Source organism: Magnolia sinica, chromosome 19 (genome assembly GCF_029962835.1).
Source record: "Magnolia sinica isolate HGM2019 chromosome 19, MsV1, whole genome shotgun sequence".
Lineage (NCBI taxonomy): Eukaryota > Viridiplantae > Streptophyta > Magnoliopsida > Magnoliales > Magnoliaceae > Magnolia > Magnolia sinica.
Window position 1 is genome coordinate 5,037,266 of NC_080591.1, and position 24,639 is coordinate 5,061,904.

At 39.4% G+C, this 24,639-nt stretch overlaps 1 protein-coding gene and 1 long non-coding RNA gene across 5 annotated transcripts; both read left to right on the plus strand.

Moving 5' to 3' along the window:
• Positions 1 to 1,568: 1,568 nt before the first annotated feature.
• Positions 1,569 to 24,510, plus strand: LOC131235684 (serine/threonine-protein kinase STY13-like). 4 transcript variants are annotated; one of them, XR_009166237.1, is made up of 7 exons: positions 1,569 to 2,027; positions 2,739 to 2,819; positions 6,149 to 6,270; positions 20,996 to 21,192; positions 21,340 to 21,514; positions 23,381 to 23,552; positions 23,942 to 24,080. XR_009166237.1 is itself a non-coding variant. In XM_058232975.1 (7 exons), exons 1-7 carry the CDS (start codon positions 1,772 to 1,774, stop codon positions 24,146 to 24,148), a joined length of 1,173 nt encoding a protein of 390 aa, XP_058088958.1. In that variant the 5' UTR covers positions 1,576 to 1,771; the 3' UTR covers positions 24,149 to 24,510. The 4 variants fall into 4 exon arrangements, 3 of the variants coding, with proteins under 3 accessions (XP_058088958.1, XP_058088959.1, XP_058088960.1); XM_058232975.1 differs by having other exon boundaries at positions 1,576 to 2,027; positions 23,418 to 23,552; positions 23,942 to 24,510; XM_058232976.1 differs by having other exon boundaries at positions 1,576 to 2,027; positions 2,742 to 2,819; positions 23,418 to 23,552; positions 23,942 to 24,510.
• LOC131235685 (uncharacterized) lies at positions 2,829 to 5,086 on the plus strand. Its single transcript, XR_009166238.1, has 2 exons — positions 2,829 to 3,224; positions 3,327 to 5,086. It is a non-coding gene; the product is annotated as an uncharacterized LOC131235685 (long non-coding RNA).
• Positions 24,511 to 24,639: the final 129 nt, after the last annotated feature.

A 24,639-nucleotide genomic window follows, 5' to 3' on the forward strand; every position in this document is an offset into this window, starting at 1 on the left:
AACGCCCGTACTGCAACTTTAAAACCTCACTTTATTTAAGATAGTGACGATAGTTTTACAAGTATTTTATTAAACACCTTTTAAGCAACATAAAAATTATGAAAAAAAAAAAGTATTGGCTTTATATATATATATACTTTCCTTGCCACCAACTACTTTGTGTGATTTCATCAAACACTTGATGAGGAGCATCATTATCAAAATAATTGAGACACCAAATTGGATTGGTTCAAGTTTGATTTGAGTTGGGTTCAATTCAAGTCAGGCTCAAGGGTTAAGTTGGGTTAACTCGAACTTATTTTCAAGCAAAAAAAATTCAGCTCGACCTGGCGCTTCGATCCGAGTTGAATCGAGCTTCGCGGACAGAACTGATATTATCATGTACCATTGCACATGCCGGTGCACTCACACCAAAATGGGTACTCGAACCCATGACCTCTTGTTAAAACCCGTATGAGCTTGTGACCCAAGTGGACCCACCTATGATAACCAACGACCATCCTACCGTAGATTGTACTTGACTTTAAGTACATCAAAGATTGACGGTAAGGAAAAAATGGCCATATCATCCTTAATCTACAAGCCCTTATTTGAACGGCCTCAGTCGCCTGAACCCGGGCATATATCTGCGGACGAATGATCTTCGACCGTCCATTGTGATCACAGGTGGGGTCAAAGTGGGCCCACTAATAAATTGTACACGTGGCATACAATCAACTCAAACTAGACCCTCCTTAATATCAGTTGATTCTCTAAACCGCACAATCGGTGGACATTTAATGAACGGTTCTGTTAAAAAATAATAAACGGTGGATACTCAGCAAACAAATTTCTATTAATCAGAGATTCTAACCCTTTATTCCGTAGGATTTTAAAGTAATATCCTTCGCATGATGTGTACTGCAATTTGGTCGGTTTTATTTGGATCAATACATTCCACGAGTACAATTTCCAAGCGCCCGCGTATCAAGCATCCCTCTCTGGCAGAGTACGACGCCAGATAGGTAGGCACTCAAAAATATCCACATGGCATACATAGCGACTGTTAAACCCACTGTCGTCTGTCGCTGGGTTGGAGCCCCGAAGAGGACTATTGAATACCTTACATTTTTAGCCGTCCAATACATGTATGCCAATCCACTAGTCATACGATCAAATAAACCTAAAGTTTGGTTGATAATACATCTAAAGTGGGACCCGTAATTTCGACTGTTTAATTTGAATCAGCAATTTCAGAGTAATTTAAAAGTGCATGCGCATCATTCATCACACTGCGCCAGAGTATAAAATATTACTCATACGTTATCATAGAAGGTAGCCTCTGTATCATCCGTGAAAATCCGAAGTTTTTCTCATATATTACTGCAGAGAGAGCCTGTGTATCGTCCATCACACTCTGCCAGAGTATAAAGTTTTTCTGGTATATGATTGTGAGATAGTAAAACAAGTGAGAGGGAGGGAGAGAGATTGTGTATCATCCATCACACCCAGTATCCAAGTTTTTCTCATATACTACGAGAGAGAGAGAGGAGAATAAAAGGAAGAAGAGAGAGAGAGAGAGAGAGAGAGAGAGAGAGAGAGGTGGGTCAGAAGCACACGTTGTGGTTAGGCAATCCATGTGCCCACATGGATGACAATAGACCCAAGAAGACTCTCTCTCTCTCATTCATTATTAGAAAGAAAGGAAAAAACACAGAAACGTAGTGAGAGAAAGTAGCAAAACAGAACAGAACATAGGAAAACAGAGAGAGAGAGAGAGAGAGAGAGAGAGATGAAGGAAAGCAGTGATGGGTTTGTGAGGGCTGATCAGATTGATCTGAAGAGCCTGGATGAGCAGCTGGACAGGCATCTCAGCAGGGCATGGACGATGGAGAAGAAGAGGGAGAGCACGGAGGAGGACAGGAGGGTGTCTGTCACCAGACAGGAATGGGAGATTGATCCAGCCAAGCTTGTTATCAAGGGCGTTATTGCTAGAGGGACCTTCGGGACCGTTCATCGTGGGATCTATGATGGCCAAGATGTCGCTGGTGAGTTTGATTGATTCATAGAAATAGAGATTGAGAGAGGTTTGTTTCTGATTTTCTTCTTGTTCTTGTTTTAATTTTGGGTTTGCTTGAATACCCATTTGGGGTTTTACATCTCTTTGGGTTTTGGGTTTTCTTTTGTTTGATTGGAATAGACATTGGGGTTTTCTTCACTACCCATATTTGTTTTTTTTTTTCCTCCCTTTTCTTTCTTTTCTTTTCTTTTTTTGTTTTTAAACTCATTTTCTCTTCTTTGTTTTGGGGTTCTTTTTTGGGTTTCTAGATACTAATTGTTTGATTTTTCCCCATATTTCTTCTAATTTACTTTTAAAGTTTGATTTCCTTTTCTTGTTTAATTTTTGAATACCCATTTGTTTGTTTGTTTGTTTGTTTTTTTTTTTTTTTTAAAAATAAGTTTCTTTAAGATATATTTTCCTTTCATTTATTGTTTTGTGATACCCATTTTGCTTTTCTTGAAAACCCATTTGGGTTTTTTTTTTTTCCTTTCTTTCTTTCTTTCTTTCTCTCAATCGCATAGCTTTTCACTTTGAGTAGATTTTATTTTATTCAGTATTTTGTTTCGACTTTACATAATAAGGTTGTTTGATTCAAGAAAACAAAAGAAAGATAGCTTATTGTTGGTTGATTCGGTTAAAAGGCTTGAATTGTTGGTTTTGTTAATATTCTTATCGAGAACGGCTTTGATCTGTTCAGCAGACTTGTATGAACTCTATAGTGTTGCCGTGCTGAGCCGCTGCCATTGTTTTAGGCCTTCATTTCGTTTAACAGAAATGGGTGATGTATCTTCTTCATCTTCGTCTTTTTTTCCCCTTTTGGCACATGGCTTGCCTTTTTCTATTCTCATCGCCAATCCTATTTGAACAGTTAGTAGTCACTTCTCGTGAATTGAAGCTTGTGGAAATCTGTGACACCACGGGAGTAGTTTCTGTGGCAATGCTGAATTGGGGTTACTTTTAATGAATTATCATGTGATCCTAACTGTCTGTTGTTTCTTATATGTTCGACATGCCTTGTAATCTAATGAGGGTTGGGGATAAAAAGCAAGTATGCGGAAAAGAAAAGATGTAGTTCGTTAGAATAGGGCATGTCTCCAGTACAAAGGTAAAAAAAGAAAACTGAGCCACATGGAGGAACTAGGTGGTCCAAGGTCTAATATGAGTGAGAGGGATAGGCTTGAAAGTAAGTTGTATCCAACTCACAGTACACATGGTTTGATCTGATATGGTATGGACATTGGCATTTAACTAGAGTTTAACTTTTACACTGACTTTTATCACAAAGGCATGGTACTTGGGATGATTTCTGGGCTATGATACTTGGGTCCTTCAAGAGACTGGAGTATTTGACTAGGCTACTTGGATATTCAGATAAGGATCTCCTTTTCCTTGGACTTGAGACTCGAGATCCACCTGCAATTTTGGACTGTAGACCAACTAATTATTGTGAACTCAAGAGTGAATCTGGCTGATTGATCCACAACGCAACTTGTGGATATTGTTAGGAAAATACTTTAACAGGATTATATTACAATATATAACCAATATTTGCAATTTTCCAAAATCCTTAAATGATTCTCTTGTGGGTACAGAAGAGCTCTTCTTGTCCGATGCACTGCGAAAGAAATATGTGATTTTCAGAAGTTCTACTAAGGCCCTGTTTGGTATCAAGGAATGAAAATGTGGATTTGGTAAATCCATGAACTTGTCAGATTCATGGTTTTGCATCGGATTTGGATTTGGCAAATTCCAAAGGCCACTGTTTGGAAATCAAACTAGTAAACTCCACATCCATGGATTTGTGGAGCATTTATTGCAAAGGATTTTTTTTGTTGCTTTTATAAGAGACTTTCATTTTGGAGAGTTGCTGTCTTTAGTTTTTTTTTTTAGGGAGTGGGATTTGCCCCTTATCCATGGATTTATGGAGGCGTGAATTGGGAAATCCATGGATTTGGCAAATCCCCAACAAAAATCAAAGAGGGGAGATTTGAAATCTGTGCATTTCACAAATCGACGCCCCATATACCTCACCTCAAACGGCCCCCAAGAGCAGAAAATCCAAAATCACAAACATATTTTTCTCCCTTCCTGAAGTTGCCACGAGCAAACTCAGCCTAAGAATTTGGCTTTTCTGTGTCATATACTTCCTATGCTTGATAGAGGGTACTTGTATTCATATTAGTTGGGAGTGGAGTACCCAGCTGGCCAGGTTCATGAGACCCTGTCCTTTGGTCAACTGGCTACTGTCTATGAGCTTGCACAGTATGCAACTAGCTTAAATATGGATGTTCAGTTACTTCATCTGTGGTTGAAGTTAATACTTTATGTGGGTTGGGCAGGCCAACTAGCGTTTGTGATGATTTCACATGCCCTTTTGCAGCAGTTTATTAATTCATGGATGTATGTCAGCACCAGCAATAGTTGCTTACGGGGAAGCTGATAACTTGTATCTATTTGGAATTCTTGAAACTATTGCGATCTTCAACTGACTTTTAATCGGCCAAGGATCTTTAGTAGAATTTTTGGAAAGAACGTTGTCTGAAATAATTAAAGAGGTTTGTCCAACCTTTCTGAGATTTTGGTGTTAACCAAAAGAAAACAGCTTATCATCCTGTGGGATCTGATGCTGGAACAGATTATGCCCTTCATATGGAGCTTCTGTTATCAGGAGTTTAAAAAATGTTATTTGATGGAAGATGTTTGTTTCTAAAACGGTTGGTTGATGTGGTAGCTTATATGTGCCAACTGTAGTCAATCTGTCAAAGTCATCTTATAAGATGTAGTAGGATTAAGCGAGGTTGTACAGAACCTCCCTGTTCTAACCCCTAAATCCATAAAAATTACAAACTACAACTAGAACCCACTTACCAATTAGAATTAGAACAGTTTTGTATTAACTACCATCATGACAACTGATTGATTCTTAACTGGCCATCGTTTTAGTACTACTGAGGTGCCCCACCTGATGAGTGGATATGTTTCAAAATATTGGCGGTTATCTTTCCGACGAAAAAAAAAAAAACAACAAACAAAAGAAAAAGACAACTCATTGTTGAAGATGTATCCTCATCAAGATTGAAATATATTCTAACCTTCTACTGACCATGTATATGTTTCAACCGTAGTTTGGAAACCCAGATTGGCTTAGACATAGGGGGTGTTGTTTATCAATGTTCAACACTCATTATCATAGAAAATCAGAACCAACAGCATCATTACACCCATCGTCCTTGCAAGTGGTGCAACCCATCATCTTTGATAACCAGAATAATCACCCCACCTCGAACCCTAAAACTTTCTTCTTCATATATGAAGTTTTAGGTGTTAGATCTAGACTTTCTGGGATCCACCAGCCATTGTTTCAGCATTCATCATCACTAACACCACCATCTTCTTCTTCTTTTTCAGATCTAGATTTTTGGGTGTCCAGTATCAATGATGAGATCCATCTGATATGGGGGTACAACTTCATATATGAACTTTTGGGTGTTAGATCCATACTTTCTGGCATCATCATCACCTCCTTAGATCACGTGGAGACTTGCTACAGACATCCTTGAATGTGTCTGCAAGAAGATTGATACACCCACAAGTCACTACCCTTTTCCTCTTCCTATTCTTTGACCTTGTGGATACTGGCTACCAACTTCTTCTTCTTCGACCTCTCAGAGACTGGCTACTAGTATTACAAGCTGCAATTTATGCCTGTTGTTGTTATGAAGCACGAGTTATGCTTAGGATCCCTGGTTTCTCACCATTCTCATATGCATGTTTTTCTCTGTTAGCATAATTTTGCATACCTTTTCCCATCCTAATGGCTAGAAGTAGAGCATTCTGCAACAGTGCAACCCATATACACAGCAGCATAAAGACACTGGACTTGTGCAATTTATATTTGAGATTTTTATGCTGGGAAATTATCTTGTACCTGAATTTCATACATGAGTGTAAGCTATAGTTACGTTACTCTTTCCCCTATTCACTTTTTCATGTTTGATTAATTATCAAATAAATAGCTTCTTACCACATCTGAGTTTTGCCTTGTTCCTTTATGGAAACAGAAACCGATCTCAGATTTCATTAACAAGTCATTTCCTTCTTCTTTAGTTAAGCTGCTTGATTGGGGGGAAGAGGGTCACAGGACAGAAGCTGAAATTTCTTCACTTCGGGCAGCTTTTACCCAAGAAGTTGCTGTTTGGCATAAGCTTGATCATCCTAATGTGACTAAGGTAACATTCCATTTTGCAGATGTGCATTCTCTCTCTCTCTCTCTCTCTCTCTCTCTCTCTCTCTCTCTCTGTCTTTTTTTTTTTTTTCTGATATGTTTGGGGCCTAATTAGCAGAGTCAAACAATTGACCTCAGTTCATGTGCATGTATCTGGTCATGTTTTGATTCTCTGTCTATCGTCAGTATTGCAGTAATCCTGTTTAAATGCTTGAAACTTGACTTGGTTTCTCTGAGGAGCATCGGTTGAGTCATCTTGAAACTAAGTTTGAGTTCATTGTTCTTTCAACTTTATTGAGCGGCAAAACTCTACTGGGCTGAGAAGATACTCTGACAATTTTTATTTTTATTGTTTTTCCTGGAATGCCTGATCTAGTTTCAGGTATTAAAGATTTAGTTTGCTCTTATTACTCGACTTGAATCTTGACCAAACTGTGTTAACAGTGCAAGTTTTTCAGTGCATGATCTTTTATCAGTGGACATTGAAGAGTTTGTTTTAACTTAGTTTTAAAACTCAAAAGCTCAACTGGACTTGAAAGTATGTCAGGTCAAGTCGAGTGGAGTAACTCAGTCTGGATTCAAGTTGTCCTGAACACCAAGACTCGGTAATAGTTAGCATTTAGAATTTTTAAATATTGCACAGACTTGGCAGTTCGAGCCAAGTTTTGTTGACTCAAGTAGAGTCAATTTGACCAATCAAACTGAGTCCTGAATGATTCATGACTAAATTGAGTGTTTTTTGTTTTAATTCTTGATGAATGTGATTGGAAGTTTTTATTTTTATTATTTATTTATTTTTAGTTCACAAACATAGGGTTTTAGAGTTGAAGTGTTTCTCCTCGTTGCTTGTTGTTTGTTGTTTAGTTTAAGTTGGAGCTGTCGTTACATTTGAAGGTAGTATTCTCATAACTGAAATGCCAAAGAGTGCTGATCATTTTTCATCTGTCACCTGCATGTCTACATTCCTTGGTAAATATTTTACAATTTATTTGTAAAAGATACAGGTTTAGGGCCTGTTTGGATTGTTGGTAAACTAGGGGAATGCAGGGGAAAACAAAAATGTGACATAAGTGGACAGTAAACTAACATCAATGCTAGGGGAAGCAAATCCTTGGCATCTATGTGTTTTGCTGAGAAACTGTGAAGGAAATTGCTTTCCCTCTGCATTTTCCATTTTTTGGTTTGCAATTTTCGAAGGGAAACCTCTTTTCCCTTCAATTTAACTATTCAAAACGTTACATCATAGGGAAACTTCCACTCACACTATCTGACTTTTTGAAAAAAAAAAAAAAAAAGGTTTACCTCCTTTGCCGAGGAAAGAAAATGGGGTTCCTTCTCTTTTTATGTAATCCAAACAGAGGAAATTTCAAATCAAAGGGAAATTGTTTGCTTCCCCTAGTTCACCCCCAATCCAAACATGCCCTTATTTGGGAATTGAATTAACGTAACATTTCTGGGAAGAAAGCCTGAGAAATAAAATGTTTGAAAAAATATAAATGATCCAAAATAAAAAAGCTGTAAAGCTTCATCAATCTAATCAACTAGTTTGAGCTTCACTTAAGTGGCTAGAGTGATGAAAGCAGTGGGTATCTATGGAATCAATGACCTTGTTGTGAATCATGAATGACCCACTTTCCCTTGCTATGGTCCTTGATGTGGCGAAGAATGCTGAATGCATCAAAAGTAGCATAGCATGATGATCATTTTCACCCTAAAATTTGCAGGATTTCGCCATCAGTTCTCTTTAAATGGCTTTTGGTGGAGAATAGTGAAACGTGCATCCCCAAAGTTGTGCTGCATTGGAATCACCATCCTCTAAAGCAGTGTGAACTTAATTTTGAGGGTTCATCAAGAGGCAACCTCAGTCCAAGCTGTGGGGGAGGGTTACATGAAGACATAGGAAACATTATTATTTTCACATTCTCTTGTCTAGTTGGCTCTAGTGATGCTTCATTGGAAGAGGTTCTTGCCCACATAGAAGGGTTTGGGCTGCTCATTAAGGAGCAATTGGGCTAGTTATTGTGTCAGAAAACTCCTTGATGTCATTAACTGGGCAGTCCTTTGGAGGCTTGCATGTGTGTTTGATGAAATCTGTTTTCTGGCAGAGAAAAGAATGAATTGGCTGATAGGTCAGCTAAAACGGGACAAATTCTCCCATATGTTGTAGTTGGGGCCTCGTCTTCCTCCTGTTCTATCCTTTTTCCTCCTTTGCCAATAAAATATGCTCTATTCAGAGATGGTGGCTACAAGGGTTTGTGGAAGGATCATCTCGCAGGCTTCCAGTTTCATGGAATTTCCTGCAGTCCAAAAGCGGTGGATGGAAATCATAGAGGATGGTTTCAAACCAACTGCCCCCTTTGTGCCTGGGTGCCTCTGCCCAGGGCAATATGGAAGCCCAAATTCAATGGTTGTTCCAGGGGCAACCATCAGAAGGACGTGGGTGGTGGTAGTAAGAAAAGACTTGCCCTATGGTCTAACATAAGTTCTGGCCCTTGATAATGGAATGGCAGAGCATGATTCATGTAGCTGACCCCAATTAATTGGGATAAGGCATAGATGATGCTCTAGGGGCTACTTGGGCAAGCCAGAATTGGAGAGATTATTAGGGACGGCCAAGGAATGATTTTCTGTATTTCCATGTCTGGCCTATTGGTATGTTGGATTCTGATGTGGCAGAAATTAGGGCCTTGTGATCTTTAAAAAAAAAAAAAACGAACGAACGAACGAACAAACAAACAAAAAGAATAAATTAGGGCCTTGTGGTTGGGCTTGAAAGAGCCAATTCGAATGCACACTCCAATCATTGTGGGGGATTCCTCTAATGCAATCACCTGGGCTTCTTCTGCAGGAGATTACCTGTTGAGATTGAGGAGATGGGTGGAGGAAATTAGGGAGTTCAAGACCACCTCTCTATGTCCTCTTATTATTCATGGTGGAGGGAAGTCTATGGTTGATGATAATGCAAAAAATGAATTGTATCTCCAAGTCTTTTTGTTTGGGCATTCTATTCGCTTGTAGTTTTTACCATTTGATAAAAATCTTTATTGCTTAAAAAACAATAAAAAAATAAAAAACAAAACAAAATAAAATCTCATTATTTAAAAAAATTCAAGCAACCACACAGTGGTGAAGATCATAATGTTCTGCATAATGAGTTTTGCTTTGGAGTTCTAGAAGTTTCTAGTTCTAGAAGCTTCCAAGATTTGTTTGTGGTTTCCAAATGTTTCTGTAATTGTTTAGCAATTTGCTTTATATGGATTCTTCAATTACTATTTTATTTTTTCGTTGTCAGCGATTGGTTTTAAGGTATGATAGGTTTCAGGAAGATTGTATTTAATATTCAGTTGTGTTTTGAGATCTGTAGAATTATAACTATTTTGTAGGAGGTTAGGTGGCTACAAGTATGGGTATATGGAGAGTGGGTGGGACGAATTCAGATTTATTTATTTTAATCCATACAAATTGAGAAAAGGGAAAACAAAACTTCTGGGCATTGTGACAAATATCTCAGAGATTTTGATAATCCCGTGATAATATTGCAAGAAATACACTAAATGAGTAAACAATATTATCGTAATATTATCGCGAGTTTTTCAAATTCTCAGCAGATTTTAAATTATTGCATTTTTATTGCAATATTATCACGATATTAACTTGAAAGTAGTAAAAACATTAATGAATTTGTTGTGTGTGTGTGTGTGTATTAAAATTTTAATTTACTTAATAGCTCACAATAAATGTTTTTATTTTCAGTGAAAATTTCCCAATAGTATCCTGCAAAAAACCTCAAAATTTGAAAATCTCTCAAGAAATTTGTGGGCCAAGAAATTGCCAAGAACAAGATTTGTCACTGTGCCTATGGGTCCGTGTGGGTGAGCATGACCCTTCATATGTTGGTTGGTTCAATCTATTTTGTGTAGCCAAATAGTTGTGCACGAGCCTTCCCACGTCTAAGTGCTTCATGCATAATGGTTTCCCTAGGGGGTCAATGCTTGGTGGTAACGCACCGACATGTGAGTGGCCTCAATGTGAGCCTCTACCATGGCTGGTTGCAAGAGCCGGGGTAAAAGATGATTGTTTATGTCTAGTGGGCAGATGATTGTAAGATTTTTTTTTTTTAAATTTTTTTAAAGAAGATAATTTCATTAAAAGGCCACATCCAATATATACAAAAGAATAAAAAAAAAAAAAAAAAAAACTACTGCCAGCCCAACGGAAGTATAAAAGAGCTATCTGAAGCCAAAAACCCATTTTATTACAAAAGATTTAGCCCTCCTGAAAACACATGTAGCTCTCTCACTCTTGTTCTTGAAAACACGACCATATCTTTCAACCATAATGCCCACAGTACTGCTAGACAACTCAACTTCCAAATGCTTTTTTCTGATTTCCCTGTACCCCCTCCATGCCATGATAGAAGAAAATCATCTATAGAGCCCGGAAGCACCCATAGTACCCCAAAGAGCTGGAAGACAAGACCCCACACCTCCCTAGCAAAAGAGCAATGAAGGAACATGTGATTCACTGATTCCGTATCTCGCAAACAAAGGAGGCAAGCATTCAAAAGAACCATGTTCCTCTTACAGAGATTGTCGATGGTGAGCACCTTGTTTCTTCCGACTAGCCATCCGAAAACCGCTACCTTCAACAGAGCACCATATTGCCATACATATGTTGTCAATGCTATCCCTGCATTTTCCCCATCTTCGCTTAAGATCCGGTACAAAGATTTAGCAGAGAAATCACCCAATTTATCCTTTAACCATCTTAAAGGCCCAATACAAAAATTTAACAGAGAAATTTTAGTCTGGATGTGGGCTTTTCATCTGTCTAAAGTCCCAACAAGTAGACATTGCCTCACTTGAGTTGATTAACATTGGATGGATGATAGTTTTGCTGGTGGGCCCATGATGGCCCTAGTTCAGTAAATTGCTCACAGGTTGGGCTGGGCATGGATTCTAGTTTTTTCACTCATTGGCTAGACTTGGATATCCATTGTCCTAGCCCATCTCAATGCACTACACAAAACATGTCCACGATGAAGGTGTGAGAAGCATGATGCTTGCATTGCATGGATAGCAATTAGCTTGTGGTGGACCCACGAATTAAATTTCGAAAATAATTTAATTTCTCTGCTACTAGGGGTAGCAGTGGGCGCAGATCAGCCAATAAATTTAGTGGGCCTAAATCAAAATTTGGGGATTGGCTTAGCCGCCTTTATGTATTGGGCCAAAAATTTTTCAGTGTTGTTATCAAAGGTGTGCAACCCATTATATGGCTGTTGATAAAAGTCCCAAGCAGACCCATGGTCCTAAAATTGAGGCTCAACTCTGGTTCATGGCAGCCATGGCCTAGAAGCCTAGTGGGCCAATGGGACCATTGCCAACCCTATGTACTCAGAAATCGTACTTGCAGCATGCATGCATCTGTGGGCCCCAGTAGGTGAGAGACAAAAGCTTTGCTGACCTACTTTCTCAAAAATCAGGTCCATCCACTCATCATATGGGCCACAATTTTAAAGCAAATGTATGGGTAATTTGCATGGTGTGTGGGTTTGGACTGGGTGTGTATGCGTCAGAATGGATATCTTTCACTATCTTGAACATATGGGGTTTTACTTCAACTATAAAATTATTGGACCCACTTTTGTGGGCCCCCTGAGGCTTGGAATAACCTCATATTTAGCCAAAGTATATCTTTCAATGAGCTTATTACATTGATTATCTAAAATATAACATATGCCATTTTGGGTTAGTAAAGATGAATTACTTTATCAAATTCATTATTCTGTGAATATATTACAAAAATCCTCTTTAGCCAAAATTCAAGCTCCCAAACATATTTTTTAGATTCCATATAATTCCAATTACAAGTTGCCAAACACAATTGGAGATTTCAAATCACTTTGATTCCAGTGCGGTTATGATTTGGATTCCAAATACCAGAAGCCAAACAAGCCCTTTTAATTTCTCATCAAGTTGAAAATTTTTAGCAACATTTTGAATGTTCATGTTTGATGCAAGACAATGGCATGTTTGCTCTCTCTCTCTCTCTCTTACACACACACACACACACTCTCTCTCTCACAGACACACACACACACACACACAAAATAGGTCATTAGCTGTGCTGAGATACGGTTAGTGATTACAATCCTAAACCTTTAGGAGAACTTATCAACTATGGTAGATTGTAGATTGACCGGTGTTTTAAATAGCTTCACTATGTAGAGCCCAGCTTATCCTTAATGCCACATAACTCATGAAAATAGCTTAAGTCATGTGTAGCCTATGTTACATGCTAATTTTGCATATGCTACACCGTACATAGCCTATGGTACACACTACGCAGCTTATGCTATAAGTTATTTTTCACTGAAACATTAAAATAATGATTTGTTACATTTTTCATTTTTTGATAGAAATTGGTTCAATCTTTTGATTTTAGTAAACTAATGTAAGTAATAGAATTAGATCAGTTAGGTTGCTTGCTCTTCACCTTTGTACTTGGCCGATTTTTCCTATTATTTTAGGTTGTGTTTGGTTGCACCAAATCTCATTAGTAATTAGACTAATTTGGCAAAATTTGGTGCAACATATGATAAAATTTCATGATATTTGACACAACCAAGCACAACCTTAATTAAAAATCTAGAAGTAGTGCGTAGCTTATGCTGCACACTATGTAGCTTAAGCCTCACACTTTAGAGGAGTGAATGCTATGCTACATGCTATTTGCTATTTAAAACACTGAGATTGACCTAATCTATAACCCTTTCCACATGCATTTTTCCCTTGAAAATATGTGATATTTTCCATGGCAACATTGGAAACCAAAATTCTGGAGGCATAAAAAATGGGTTGTAGCATACAACTGGTTGTAGGTGATGAGTCAACCCCTACTCATTAGAAACATTTTATGGGCAGATGGCCAATGTGATTGGTAACTTTTGAGACATTAACAATAGCTCTATGAGACTAACCAACCATAGGAAAGCTCTTTAAAAGGCATACTTTAGTTGCACCCATTACTGTGCGTCCCCAACCACAATATATTGGTAATATTGACAGATGTTGCAAGTAGTTCAAGGGGATTCAAGAACATATGATGTAGGACGGCCTAATCCAACCTTAAATAAGCATGGTATTTGAAAGGGGCAGATTCATGCAATCTTAAAAAACAAATAAATATTAGCCTGCTTTATATATGATAAACACAAGAAAGAAATAAGGTTAATATAGCATTAATTAGAGTCATCCATCACAAACACGAAGTATTGAATCTTAAAATCTGAATTTAGTTGGATTCGGCGAAAGATAGAACTTTTGTCTTGTAATAGGTCCGTCTAACGATCCAAGTGGATTTTCTAATCCAGAAAAATAAGAATTTCCTGGATTGGGAAATCTGGAAAATTCAGAAAAAAAAATAGTGGTTCTTCAAATTTAGATTTGGGTGATGGGTTTTATATGGGGATGAAAAGGGAAAGAAAATCTTTTGAGATCTAATGATTTAGATAAAAAAAGAAACAAGATTTGGCTTCTAGATCTAAAGATTCTAGGAGAAAAGGAAGAGAATGGGGTTAAAGAAAAGATAGAAGGACAAAGAAGTGGAAGATGAGAAATCGTTTACCTGGGTCTCACGCCCTCTTCCAATCACTAGAAGTCTAAGGCGAAATCGTCAGAAGCAAAAAACTCTTTTTTTTTTTTTTTCATAAACATAACCTAACATGCTATGGGTTTAGGGCAACCCTTATAAATTCGTAATTACATGAAATTACCTAAATACCCCTACTAAAAAAAGTTTCAAAAAAAAAGAAATTCGCACAAAATTGTGCACAAATTGTCTCAAAACTTAAATAAGTTAAATGTTTATAAACTAAATGCAAATTGAAAATGCCCGATGGGCCCCGATGATAGCGCCGTGAAGGTGGTGTAATGAAGATGGGCCGTGACGATCCAACGGTCCGATCACACCATCCTCGCGATCCAACTGTCCAAGTGTCTCCTATAAGCAACTTATACATGTCACGAACACGTGTAAGGTCTTAAACCTTTAGAGACCTGACCCGTATTCGTCATCCAACCACATTGACACGGGTAACGCACGCCTCCTGCGTTGATATACTGTGAATGGCCTGGTGTCCGCATCAACTCCCATTGGCTGAGAAGATCTCCACTCCGACGAGATAAAACTCTTGTGCTTTTCTAATAAATCTAGATCTAGTCGCTACAATTCTGCTTCTGTTAACCATGTACAATCGGATGATGGTCTGTTCTTTCACTTCACTAAGTACCACTGAAATCCACCATCTCGAGTTGAAACAATTTGCTCATCCACAATTCCTTCAATTTCTTCTCTTATCTCAAGAATAGTAGGCATAAATGGTGTAGGTTGGGAAGAAAATTCAGAAATTGGCCAATGGTTTGGAACAAAATTAGGGTCTATGGGATGGCTTGAACAAGGCATTAAATCCTCCACATTGAATGTTGAACTAATCTCCATGCGAGGTGGAAGATCTATCACATACGCATTGGACCCAATCTTTTTCAGAATCTTAAATGGTCCAGCACTGCGTGCTTGTAACTTCTTAATGGTACCTTGTGGGAACCGTTCTGGCCTCATCCTAACCATTACATAATCACCCTCATTAAATTCTTGAATTCTAAGATGTAAGTCAGCTGAAATTTTGTATTGTTCATTACTAGCATTTATCCGCCTCCTAATCTTTGCATGCAACTCATGAATGTGATGGGAAAATGCATCGGCTGACTCTGAGGTCCTCTGGGTGACTGTCATAGGTAACAAATCTATAGGTAGTCTAGGTTTGTAACCACTAACAATCTTGAATAAACTCATACCCGTAGACCTATTAACTGAACTGTTATATGCAAACTCGGCGACTGGCAGGACTAAGTCCCAAGTTTTAATGTGTTCACCCACCAAACATTGTAGTAGATTTTCGAGACTTCGATTCACAACCTCAGTTTGGCCATCAGTTTGAGGATGGTAGGCAGACGAGAACTGGAATCTCATACCCATCATATGCCATAATGTCTTCCAAAAATAACTAGTAAACCGAACATCCCTGTCGGACATTATAGTCTTAGGCAAACCATGTAATCGAACCATTCCTTCAAAGAAGATCTTAGCTATGTTGGACACATCTGAGGTTTTAGAACAAGGGAGAAAGTGAACCATTTTTGAGAAACGGTCCACGACCACAAAAATGGAATCGTGCTTTTTAATTGTCTTGGGAAGTCCAAGCACGAAATCCATATTGATGTCTTGCCACGGTGCGTGTGGCACTGGCAATGGCGTGTACAATCCAGTATTCTGCTTCTATTTTGCCAGTTGACATGTTTGACATTGTCCTAAAATTTTGGCTACGTCTCGCTTGAGACTTGGCCAATAAAATCGATCCGCTACCAAGGCGATGGTCTTATCTCAACCAAAATGGCCAGCAATACCTCCAGCATGGAGCTCCCAAACAAGGAAATCCCAGAGGGAAGTGCGGGGAATACAAAGTCAGTCTCCTTTGAAAAGGAAACCATCTTTCAGCACGAACTCACCCGAACTATGCTGGGCACCTAAGAGTGACACGTATGTTCCCCCAAAATCTGGATACATGGGATACTCGTCTTTCAGTTGCTCAAACCCGACAGCTTCTACACTTAAGGAGTTGAGCAATGTCACTCTCCTACTAAGGGCATCGGCTGGTTTGTTCTCGATCTCAGCTTTATGTTTCAGGACAAATGAATATTCATGAAGAAACGATGCCCACTTGGCATGCTTTGGGTTAAGCTTCTTTTGGGAATTCAAATATCTCAAAGCTTCGTGATCAGAAAACAAGACAAATTCTTGCGATAAAAGATAATCACGCCAATGACGTAGCGATTGCACTACCGCATAAAATTCTTTGTCATAGGTGGAATACTTTTGTTTTGCCTCATTTAGTTTCTCACTGAAATAGGCAACTGGATGACCCTCTTGGCCTAGTACTCCTATACCTACGCCTGAAGCATCACATGCTCTACTTCAAAGACTTTAGAAAAATTTGGTAGGCGCATGATAGGAGCCTCTATTATCTTGCCCTTAATATCATTGAATGCCTTAGCTGCGGCCTTAGACCATATGAACTCTCCCTTTTTAATGCAATCAGTAATGGGAGCCATAATAGTGCTAAACCCTCGAATGAACCGACGATAAAATGTGGCTAAGCCACGAAAGCTTCTCACTTCATGTATGTTCCACGGTTTAGGCCAGTCAACTATGGCCTTGACTTTTTCTGGATTTGCTTGCATCCCTACAGATGACACTATGAACCCTAAGAAGACAACTCTATCAGACAGGAATGAACATTTCTTAAGGTTCACACATAACCTCTCCGCCTTCAGGACACTACAGGCCTGTCTCAAGTGGTTGAGATGCAGTTCTTTAGTGGTACTATATATGAGTATGTTATCAAAATAAACCACTAAGAACTTTCCCATAAAAGGGTCTCAAAACCTGGGTCATCACACGCATAAAAGTACTAGGTGCATTAGTCAAGCCAAAGGGCATGACCAACCACTCGTACAATCCATCCTTCGTCTTGAAGGCACTCATCTCCTAGGCGTATGCGTATCTGGTAATACCTGCTCTTGAGGTCTATCTTGGAAAAAATGGTGGATTTGGCCATCATGTCTAACATATCATTAAGCCTCGGTATCGAAAACCGATACTTGATTGTGATCTTATTAATGGCCCTACTATCCACATACATCCGCCACGTACCATCTTTCTTAGGCGTTAATAGTGCTGGTACGGCACACGGACTCATGCTCTCATGGATGAAACCTTTTTGCAGGAGCTCATTTACTTGTCTACGCAACTCTGTATGCGCTGTAGGATTCATCCTGTAATGAGGAAGGTTCGGTAAAGTAGACCCCGGGACGAAATTAATGGCATGCTGGATGTCCCGCATAGGCGGAAGCTCATCCGGTAAATCCTGAGGGAATACATCACTGTACTCCTCAAGAACCGAAGTCACCTCAGGGGGTAACTCTACATAAACCTCGGGTGTAACTTTCCTAGCCATTAGGGCGTACACTGTCGAATCATCATCTGTCTCTTTCTCAAACTCTTTTGCATTTATGATATGTAGAGACTTCGGAATAGATTTCCTCACATCCTTCCTTGACTCACTCGTTTTCACATCCCTAGCCTTGTCCATGTGGCTCTTGGTTGGCAACGGATTAATCTTGATTTTCTTACCCTCATGCGTGAATGTACACACGTTCGAGCGACTAAAAAGCGTGACATCTCTATCGTATAACCACGGCCTCCCTAGAATGATGTGACCTACATCCATAGGTAAAACATCACACCACAACATATCTTTATATGAACCGATTTGCATGGGGACTAAACACTGATAGGACACAGGCATAGAAGACGTGTTAACCTAAGAAACCTTGTAGGGTTGAGGGTGAGGGATGGGCTTCAAACCCAAACGAGTGATTGTGCTAGCTGAGACCACGTTGGTACGACTACCACTATCCACAATGACTTTGCAATTTTTGTTATTGCTCTTGATAAACATGTAGAAAATTGTGCTTTTGCGCCAATCATCACTCTCTTTGGCCTACGCTAAAGCACATCTAACTACAGCTAGTGGTGCAGTCTCTGGTTCTTCTTCATAATCACTAGCATCTATCTCTGGATGATATTCCTCAACTTCATAATCACTTATGCCATCTTCATTTTCATTTGACTCGTCTATGACTAAGGCTTTCCTGCGAGTCTTTGCCGTGCACTGGTATACGAAATGACCTGTACCTCCGCACTCATAACATCTCAAGTGAACCACTGTCAGGATTGGCACCAAGGACACCTTTGCCCTTATCATCTTTAGGCTTAGGCGGTGCACTAGCTTGCGCCCTAGGCTGACTTCCAATGTTAGGTTTGGTTCCCTGAAAACCAGATCTAACAATAGAGTCTCGGGACTCAAAGTGCCTCGTGATAGGAGACTTTAGGTGAAGCTCTAACTCCTGTATAACTTGGTAAGCCTGATCCAAGTCACTCACTGCATGGGTCATAAGCTCACGCTACAGATCCATGCGAAGACCCACCTTGAAACGCGCTAGCATCACTAAGGGATCCTCCTGAATATCACACCGCATCATATACTCAAATTTTGCGATGTAATCTGCAACCAACATAGATCCTTGGCATAATGCTTGCCATTGATCTATGAGCTTTTGACGGTAAGAGAGAGGAAGATATTTTTCCTTTAATAACTCCTTCATTTCTACCCAATGTGCGACTGGGACACCTCTTGATCTCTCGATCCTATTCTCCGTATTTGTCCAAAATAATTTAGCTTGACCCACAAGTTTCATTTTTGCAAACCGCACCTGTCGGTTCTCAGACATCTCATACCATTCGAAATAATGGTCCATGTCCGCTAACCAATCAAGGAATGATTTTGGGTCAAGACGTCCATCAAAACTAGGAGCATCTACTTTAACACTCTTTAAGACCCTCTCATCGACATCATAACGGTCATAATACTCGACAGCGGGTTGCGGATTTCGCGCCCCTCCACGTCCTACCCCTCGGCCACGTGCTCCACAACCTCTACCACGATTTCCTACCCGTTCCTCGACTACTCTCCCTACGTGAGACTGTTCATCCCCTTTAATGTCGGAGATTTCTCTTAGGGATGCTTTTATCTAATCCATACCAGTATTCGTGTTCCTAGATTGCGCCTCAATGGCGGCCAAACATTGGTTGATCGTGTTCATCATCTCAGTCAATTGTTCCATATTGAAAATCGGGTATAGACCAAATCCTCTAACAGTCCAAGTGGGCATACACAGTAAGACTCAACTTAGGTTTCCTAAAATACAACTCTAAGATATTGTTTTGACACAAGACTATGGACACCAATGATCCTAACCTTTAGAATGATGCAAATGTGGAAAAATTCAGATCTAGACTTATTTTTTATTTTGTGCAAATTTGAAAATTTCAAATCTAGACTCTATATGCGATGCATGAAACCCTAGAAAAAAATAAAATAAAATAAAAATCTAGACTCTTGATAACTCGATCTTAGACGACCCAATGCAAGAAGCCTAGGCTTTGATACCAAAATTGATGTAGGACGGCCTAATCCAACCTTAAATGAGCATGGTATTTGAAAGGGGCAGATTCATGCAATCTTAAAAAACAAATAAATATCAGTCTGCTTTATATATCATAAACACAAGAAAGAAATAAGGTTTATATAGCATTGATTAGAGTCATCCATCACAAACATGAAGCATTGAATCTTAAAATCTGAATTTAGTTGGATCCGGCGAAAGATAGAACTTTTGTCTTGCAATAGGTCCGTCTAACGATCCAAGTGGATTTTCTAATTCAGAAAAATAAGAATTTCCTGGATTGGGAAATCTGGAAAATTCAAAAAAAAAAATAAAATGGTGGTTATTCAGATTTAGATTTGGGTGATGGGTTTTATGTGGGGATGAAAAGGGAATAAAAATCTTTTGAGATCTAATGATTTAGATAAAAAAGAAACAAGATTTGGCTTCTAGATCTAAAGATTCTAAGAGAAAAGGAAGAGAATGGGGTTAAAGAAAAGAGTACCTTGAGAAAAGAGAGAAGTAGAAGATGAGAAATCGTTTACCTGGGCCTCACACCCTCTTCCAATCACTGGAAGTCGAAGACGAAATCGTCAGAAGCAAAAAGCTCTCCTTTTTTTTTTTTTTTCATAAACATAACATAACATGCTATGGGTTTAGGGCAACCCTTATAAATTCGTAATTACATGAAATTACCAAAATACACCTACTAAAAAAAAGTTTCAAAAAAAAAAGAAATTCGCACAAAATTGTGCACAAACTGTCTCAAAACTTAAATAAGTTAAATGTTCATAAACTAAATGCAAATTGAAAATGCCCGATGGGCCACGATAATAGCGCCATGAAGGTGGTGTAATGAAGGTGGGCCGTGACGATCCAACGGTTCGATCACACCATCCTTGCGATTCAACGGTCCAAGTGTCTCTTATAAGCAACTTACACATGTCACGAACATGTGTAAGGTCTTCAACCTCTAGAGACCCGACCCGTATTCGTCATCCAATCACATTGACACGGGTAACGCACGCCTCCTACATTGATATACTTTGAATGGCTTGGTGTTCGCATCAACATATTCGAAGAAATTCAGACCGTTGGTTGGAATGGTTTGTGGGTTCCGGTGAGGGTTTTGCCTTTGGATTTTTTATTTTTTTTTTAAATTTTGAATTTTGAAAATTTTATTTTATTTTATTTTTATTTTTTTTGGGAGAGGTAAGGAAATTAAGGTTGTTGGGCTGTGAACATATGAACATGTATATATGTTGCTTACATCTTCCAAATCCTGATTTCGCAGGGATAGTTTGAGATCTTGTACTTCTAATGCATGTTAACAAAAAGAACTGATGTGATCTTGGGGAATATATGTTAATGAAATTCATCTTTGCATCACTCCCAAGTTTTCATGGTATTTACATGCACAAAAAAGGCCTTGATGTTGTGGAAAGTGCATGCACTTCATAGAACATTACCTAGAAATGCCGATTTCTATTTTGCATTGTGAACAAACCTGTATCTATGTCAACCTGCACCTGGGTGTGTATTTTCTTCAAAAATATAGCTTCAAATTGTGGTCTAGAAATTCATTGTTAACTTCCCTTGCAGTTTATTGGGGCTACGATGGGCACACCTGAGCTAAATATACAAACAGATAATGGTCATCTTGGCATGCCAAGCAATGTCTGCTGTGTGGTCGTTGAGTACCTTGCTGGGGGTGCACTGAAGTCATACCTCATAAAGAATCGGAGAAAGAAGCTGGTTTTCAAAGTTGTCGTCCAATTGGCTCTGGATCTTGCACGAGGGTCAAGCTCTTCCAAATCTTTTTTTATTTCCATTCAAAGCTGTTGATTTCGTTACTTTTTTCATGAATGCTTTCTCATTTGAATACATTCTAGTTTGTGGCTGTTGAATGAGTATGCACTTGAGCCAAGTCAGTTCTCTACTTGTAGGTTGAGTTATCTTCATTCCAAGAAGATTGTTCATAGAGATGTAAAGACAGAGAACATGCTTCTAGATAAGACGCGCACTGTCAAAATTGCTGATTTTGGAGTTGCTCGGGTTGAGGCCCAAAATCCTAATGACATGACAGGGGAGACAGGAACCCTTGGTTACATGGCACCTGAGGTAGACCTTCCACTTTCAAGTACAACACATATCATGACCAATTATATTCTTGTTCTTTTGTTTGTTTCTGTTTTGTAGTTATTAGTTAGCGTCTTTTTCTTTTCTTTTTCTTTTTCACAGTTGTGGCTGATACCTTAGAATTTGTGGAGGTTGAATGTATGTAGTGTTTCTCTCATGATGTGTGCATCATTATTGTATATGAACTTTTCAGTGAGATGTACTGACGACTTCAAGATACATTCTTTTGTGTCCTAATTCTTTTGATTCTCCTGAAACTCTTTGCATTAGCATTTTGTACTATATCCTCTCATGCATGTGTTCTCTCTCTCTCTCTCTCTCTCTCTCTCTCTCTCTCTCTCTCTCTCTGTGTGTGTGTCTTTTCTAGTGTATGTCTTGGTACTAATGTTTTCTTTTTCTTGTTTTCATGAAAGTTTTACATGATTCTTTACTATAGTTCAACTGTATTATGTGATCTATCTCTGCACCCATGCCATTGATGTATAGTGCATAAAGTCAAGAATAAAGAACCATTAACCAAATGCCAGGAAAATCCAGCTGCCATGCTTTTAAGTAGATTCTTTCTTCTTCATCCTCATCGCCTTATTTTTTAGCATCATGTTGCACTTCTATATTACTGTTGTAGGACGTGCTACTGTTAGTACTGATTATCATTTTTGTCAGCATGGTCTTGTAGTGTTTTGATTTGGTCATTTGAGAACTTTCATCTTGAAGCAACTTGATTTTCACAACCTCATGAGCATGACGAGATGGGGCATCTCAAATTTCTCTTGTACTCTTTGACAAGAGATCAATTGATTTGGTTATAACTAAAACTGTTATCACCTTGATAGGGTCCCTCATCAATAAGTTTGATTTTCAACAGAGTAGACCTGGTAAAGAACAATTCTCACACCCAAGGCATTCTGGTGAAAAGCCTTCAATTCAGACATGATTGTTAAGGAACATTTCGCAACTGTGAACTCCTTGAAGAGTTTAATGCAATATCAAGACTTTATCTAATAACTAGGCTGCTTAATGATTATTTATCTCACATCTTTGTAATCTACTCATCTCATTGTAGCCTTATCCCAGCTCTTTGGGTTTGGCTTGAACTGATGGCCCTTCTACATGAGGAGGCTATTGTGCATGGCCATTTGTCCAAGGAGAAGGGGGAAAAGACTTGCATGAGAAATGGACTTTGTAGTCTTTCCACCATCTCTCGTCCATCCCGTGGAAGGATCAGACTATTTAGACAATTACGACCAAACCAGCCTTGGAGAAAGCTATCCACCGATGATGGGAGATTGCTACATCCCATACTACTAGATTAGTACTGGATTCCTGCCTCAATCCCATCTCCTATCCCATCCATAAGAGTGCATCTCCCCAAGGCTGCCTGCATCTTCCTCACCAACCATAAGAAAGGTAAGAGAGGTCCCATCCACCTTTCCCTGCCACTCCGATCCTGCCTTTAGTGCCAGTAATGCTCGATTCCCACCTCCCACCTCAGTGTCCACTGCATCAGAAAGAAAATCACCTGTGTACCTAAAGAGGAGGTGCACATGATCCCACCTTTCCTCATTGTTTGATGATTGGAGCAGTGTCCTGCTGTGAACCATTTTTACTGTATCTTTGGCTTGTAATGTATTCTGAGAAATGATGGGAAGAAACACAAATTTGACTATCTCACACTTATCTTGCTATCCTTCTCGAACATTTGATGTATATGGGAGAAATATTGGGTGTGTTTTGGTTAAGCAGGGGATCAATCGCATACTTACGACTGATATTCTGTTCACGTGTTCGCGCACGCACACACACACACACACACTTGTTTATACTAGTGCTTTATTTTGTTTCTTCTAGGCAATCGTCAGTGACTTGGAGGCTGGATGGATTACAGGTCCTCAATGGCAGCCCATATAACCGAAAATGTGATGTGTACAGTTTCGGCATCTGCTTATGGGAGATATATTGTTGTGACATGCCATACCCTGATCTCAGCTTCTCAGAGGTGACATCCGCAGTCGTCCGACAGGTAGGTCTTCTTCATGTATCATATGATGCTCCATCAAAACATGGTTTTTGTTCAACCCAAGGATGTAGGTGGGGCTCACCTTTCAATAACCTAGAGTCATCGATCTGGTCAGGGATCCCTCTTAGGATGATCATAGCCATTGCGGCCGGCAGTCCACATTAATGGTGGCCAGTCGAACATTTGTGATCATCCAAAAGGGAAGATTTTCATGGTATCTCCTGTCCGTGTTCTCAGATCATCAAATGGCAGGCCCCACATGCAGTTGGGCCTAGCTGGGCAATGGTTGGATCATTGGCAGGTCCCACATGCAGTTTATTGGGGCTGTCCATAGCCCCATCACCACAGGCAAACATGCAGGTTAAAACTCACACAACTACTGAAACCTGCAGAATTTGAGGCCTGAGATACCACGCTGTTGCCCAAGCTCTCTGGCGAATGTGATGAAAAGGTGCTGGGATGCAAACCCTGACAAGCGGCCCGAGATGGATGAGGTGGTCTCTATGCTGGAGGCCATTGACACATCCAAGGGCGGGGGTATGATTCCGCTCGACCAGCAGCAGGGTTGTCTGTGCTTCCGCAAATACCGGGGTCCATGAGATAGATATATATCCATCCATCCGTAAGCACACACAGATGATTTGGATTCGAATATATAATGCCCAAGAAATTGGAATTTGTATTTAGGGGGAAAAAAAGGAAGAGATGGAATTTGATCAGAGCTGAGATGGATTGGTATGAATAGAAAGGGAGGGGTGGAAAGCTCTGCACATCTTGTCTTCCTGGGGTGATGTAAAGCTTCTTTTTTTCTTTCTATCTGTGTATTTGATGAGATGATTGACTAGAGAGAGAGAGAGAGAGAGAGAGAGAGAGAGTCAGTTTGTTGGATAGACTGGCATTTCACCTGTCTCCTATGTAAGATTAGCTTATTTTATATGATGATTACCCTCTTAAAACCCAATTACTACGAGCTACTTCAATGATGAATGGGCGAATGAGTGGTTGCCTTGTGATTATTTTTTCATGATCCGCTTGCCAACGGTCAATCAAGAATAGCATGTGCAGGCGGCTGATGACACTTTCTAAAGTG

What these genes read in the sequence shown, in the direction of transcription:
- LOC131235684 (XM_058232975.1), top strand. Translation starts at nt 1,772, where the DNA reads ATGAAGGAAAGCAGTGATGGGTTTGTGAGGGCTGATCAGATTGATCTG. An exon ending in ATTTCGTTTAACAGAAATGG is followed by an intron (nt 2,820 to 6,148) that starts GTGATGTATCTT and finishes CTTCTTCTTTAG; the next exon opens with TTAAGCTGCTTGATTGGGGG. An exon ending in TTGGTTACATGGCACCTGAG is followed by an intron (nt 21,515 to 23,417) that starts GTAGACCTTCCA and finishes GATGGATTACAG; the next exon opens with GTCCTCAATGGCAGCCCATA.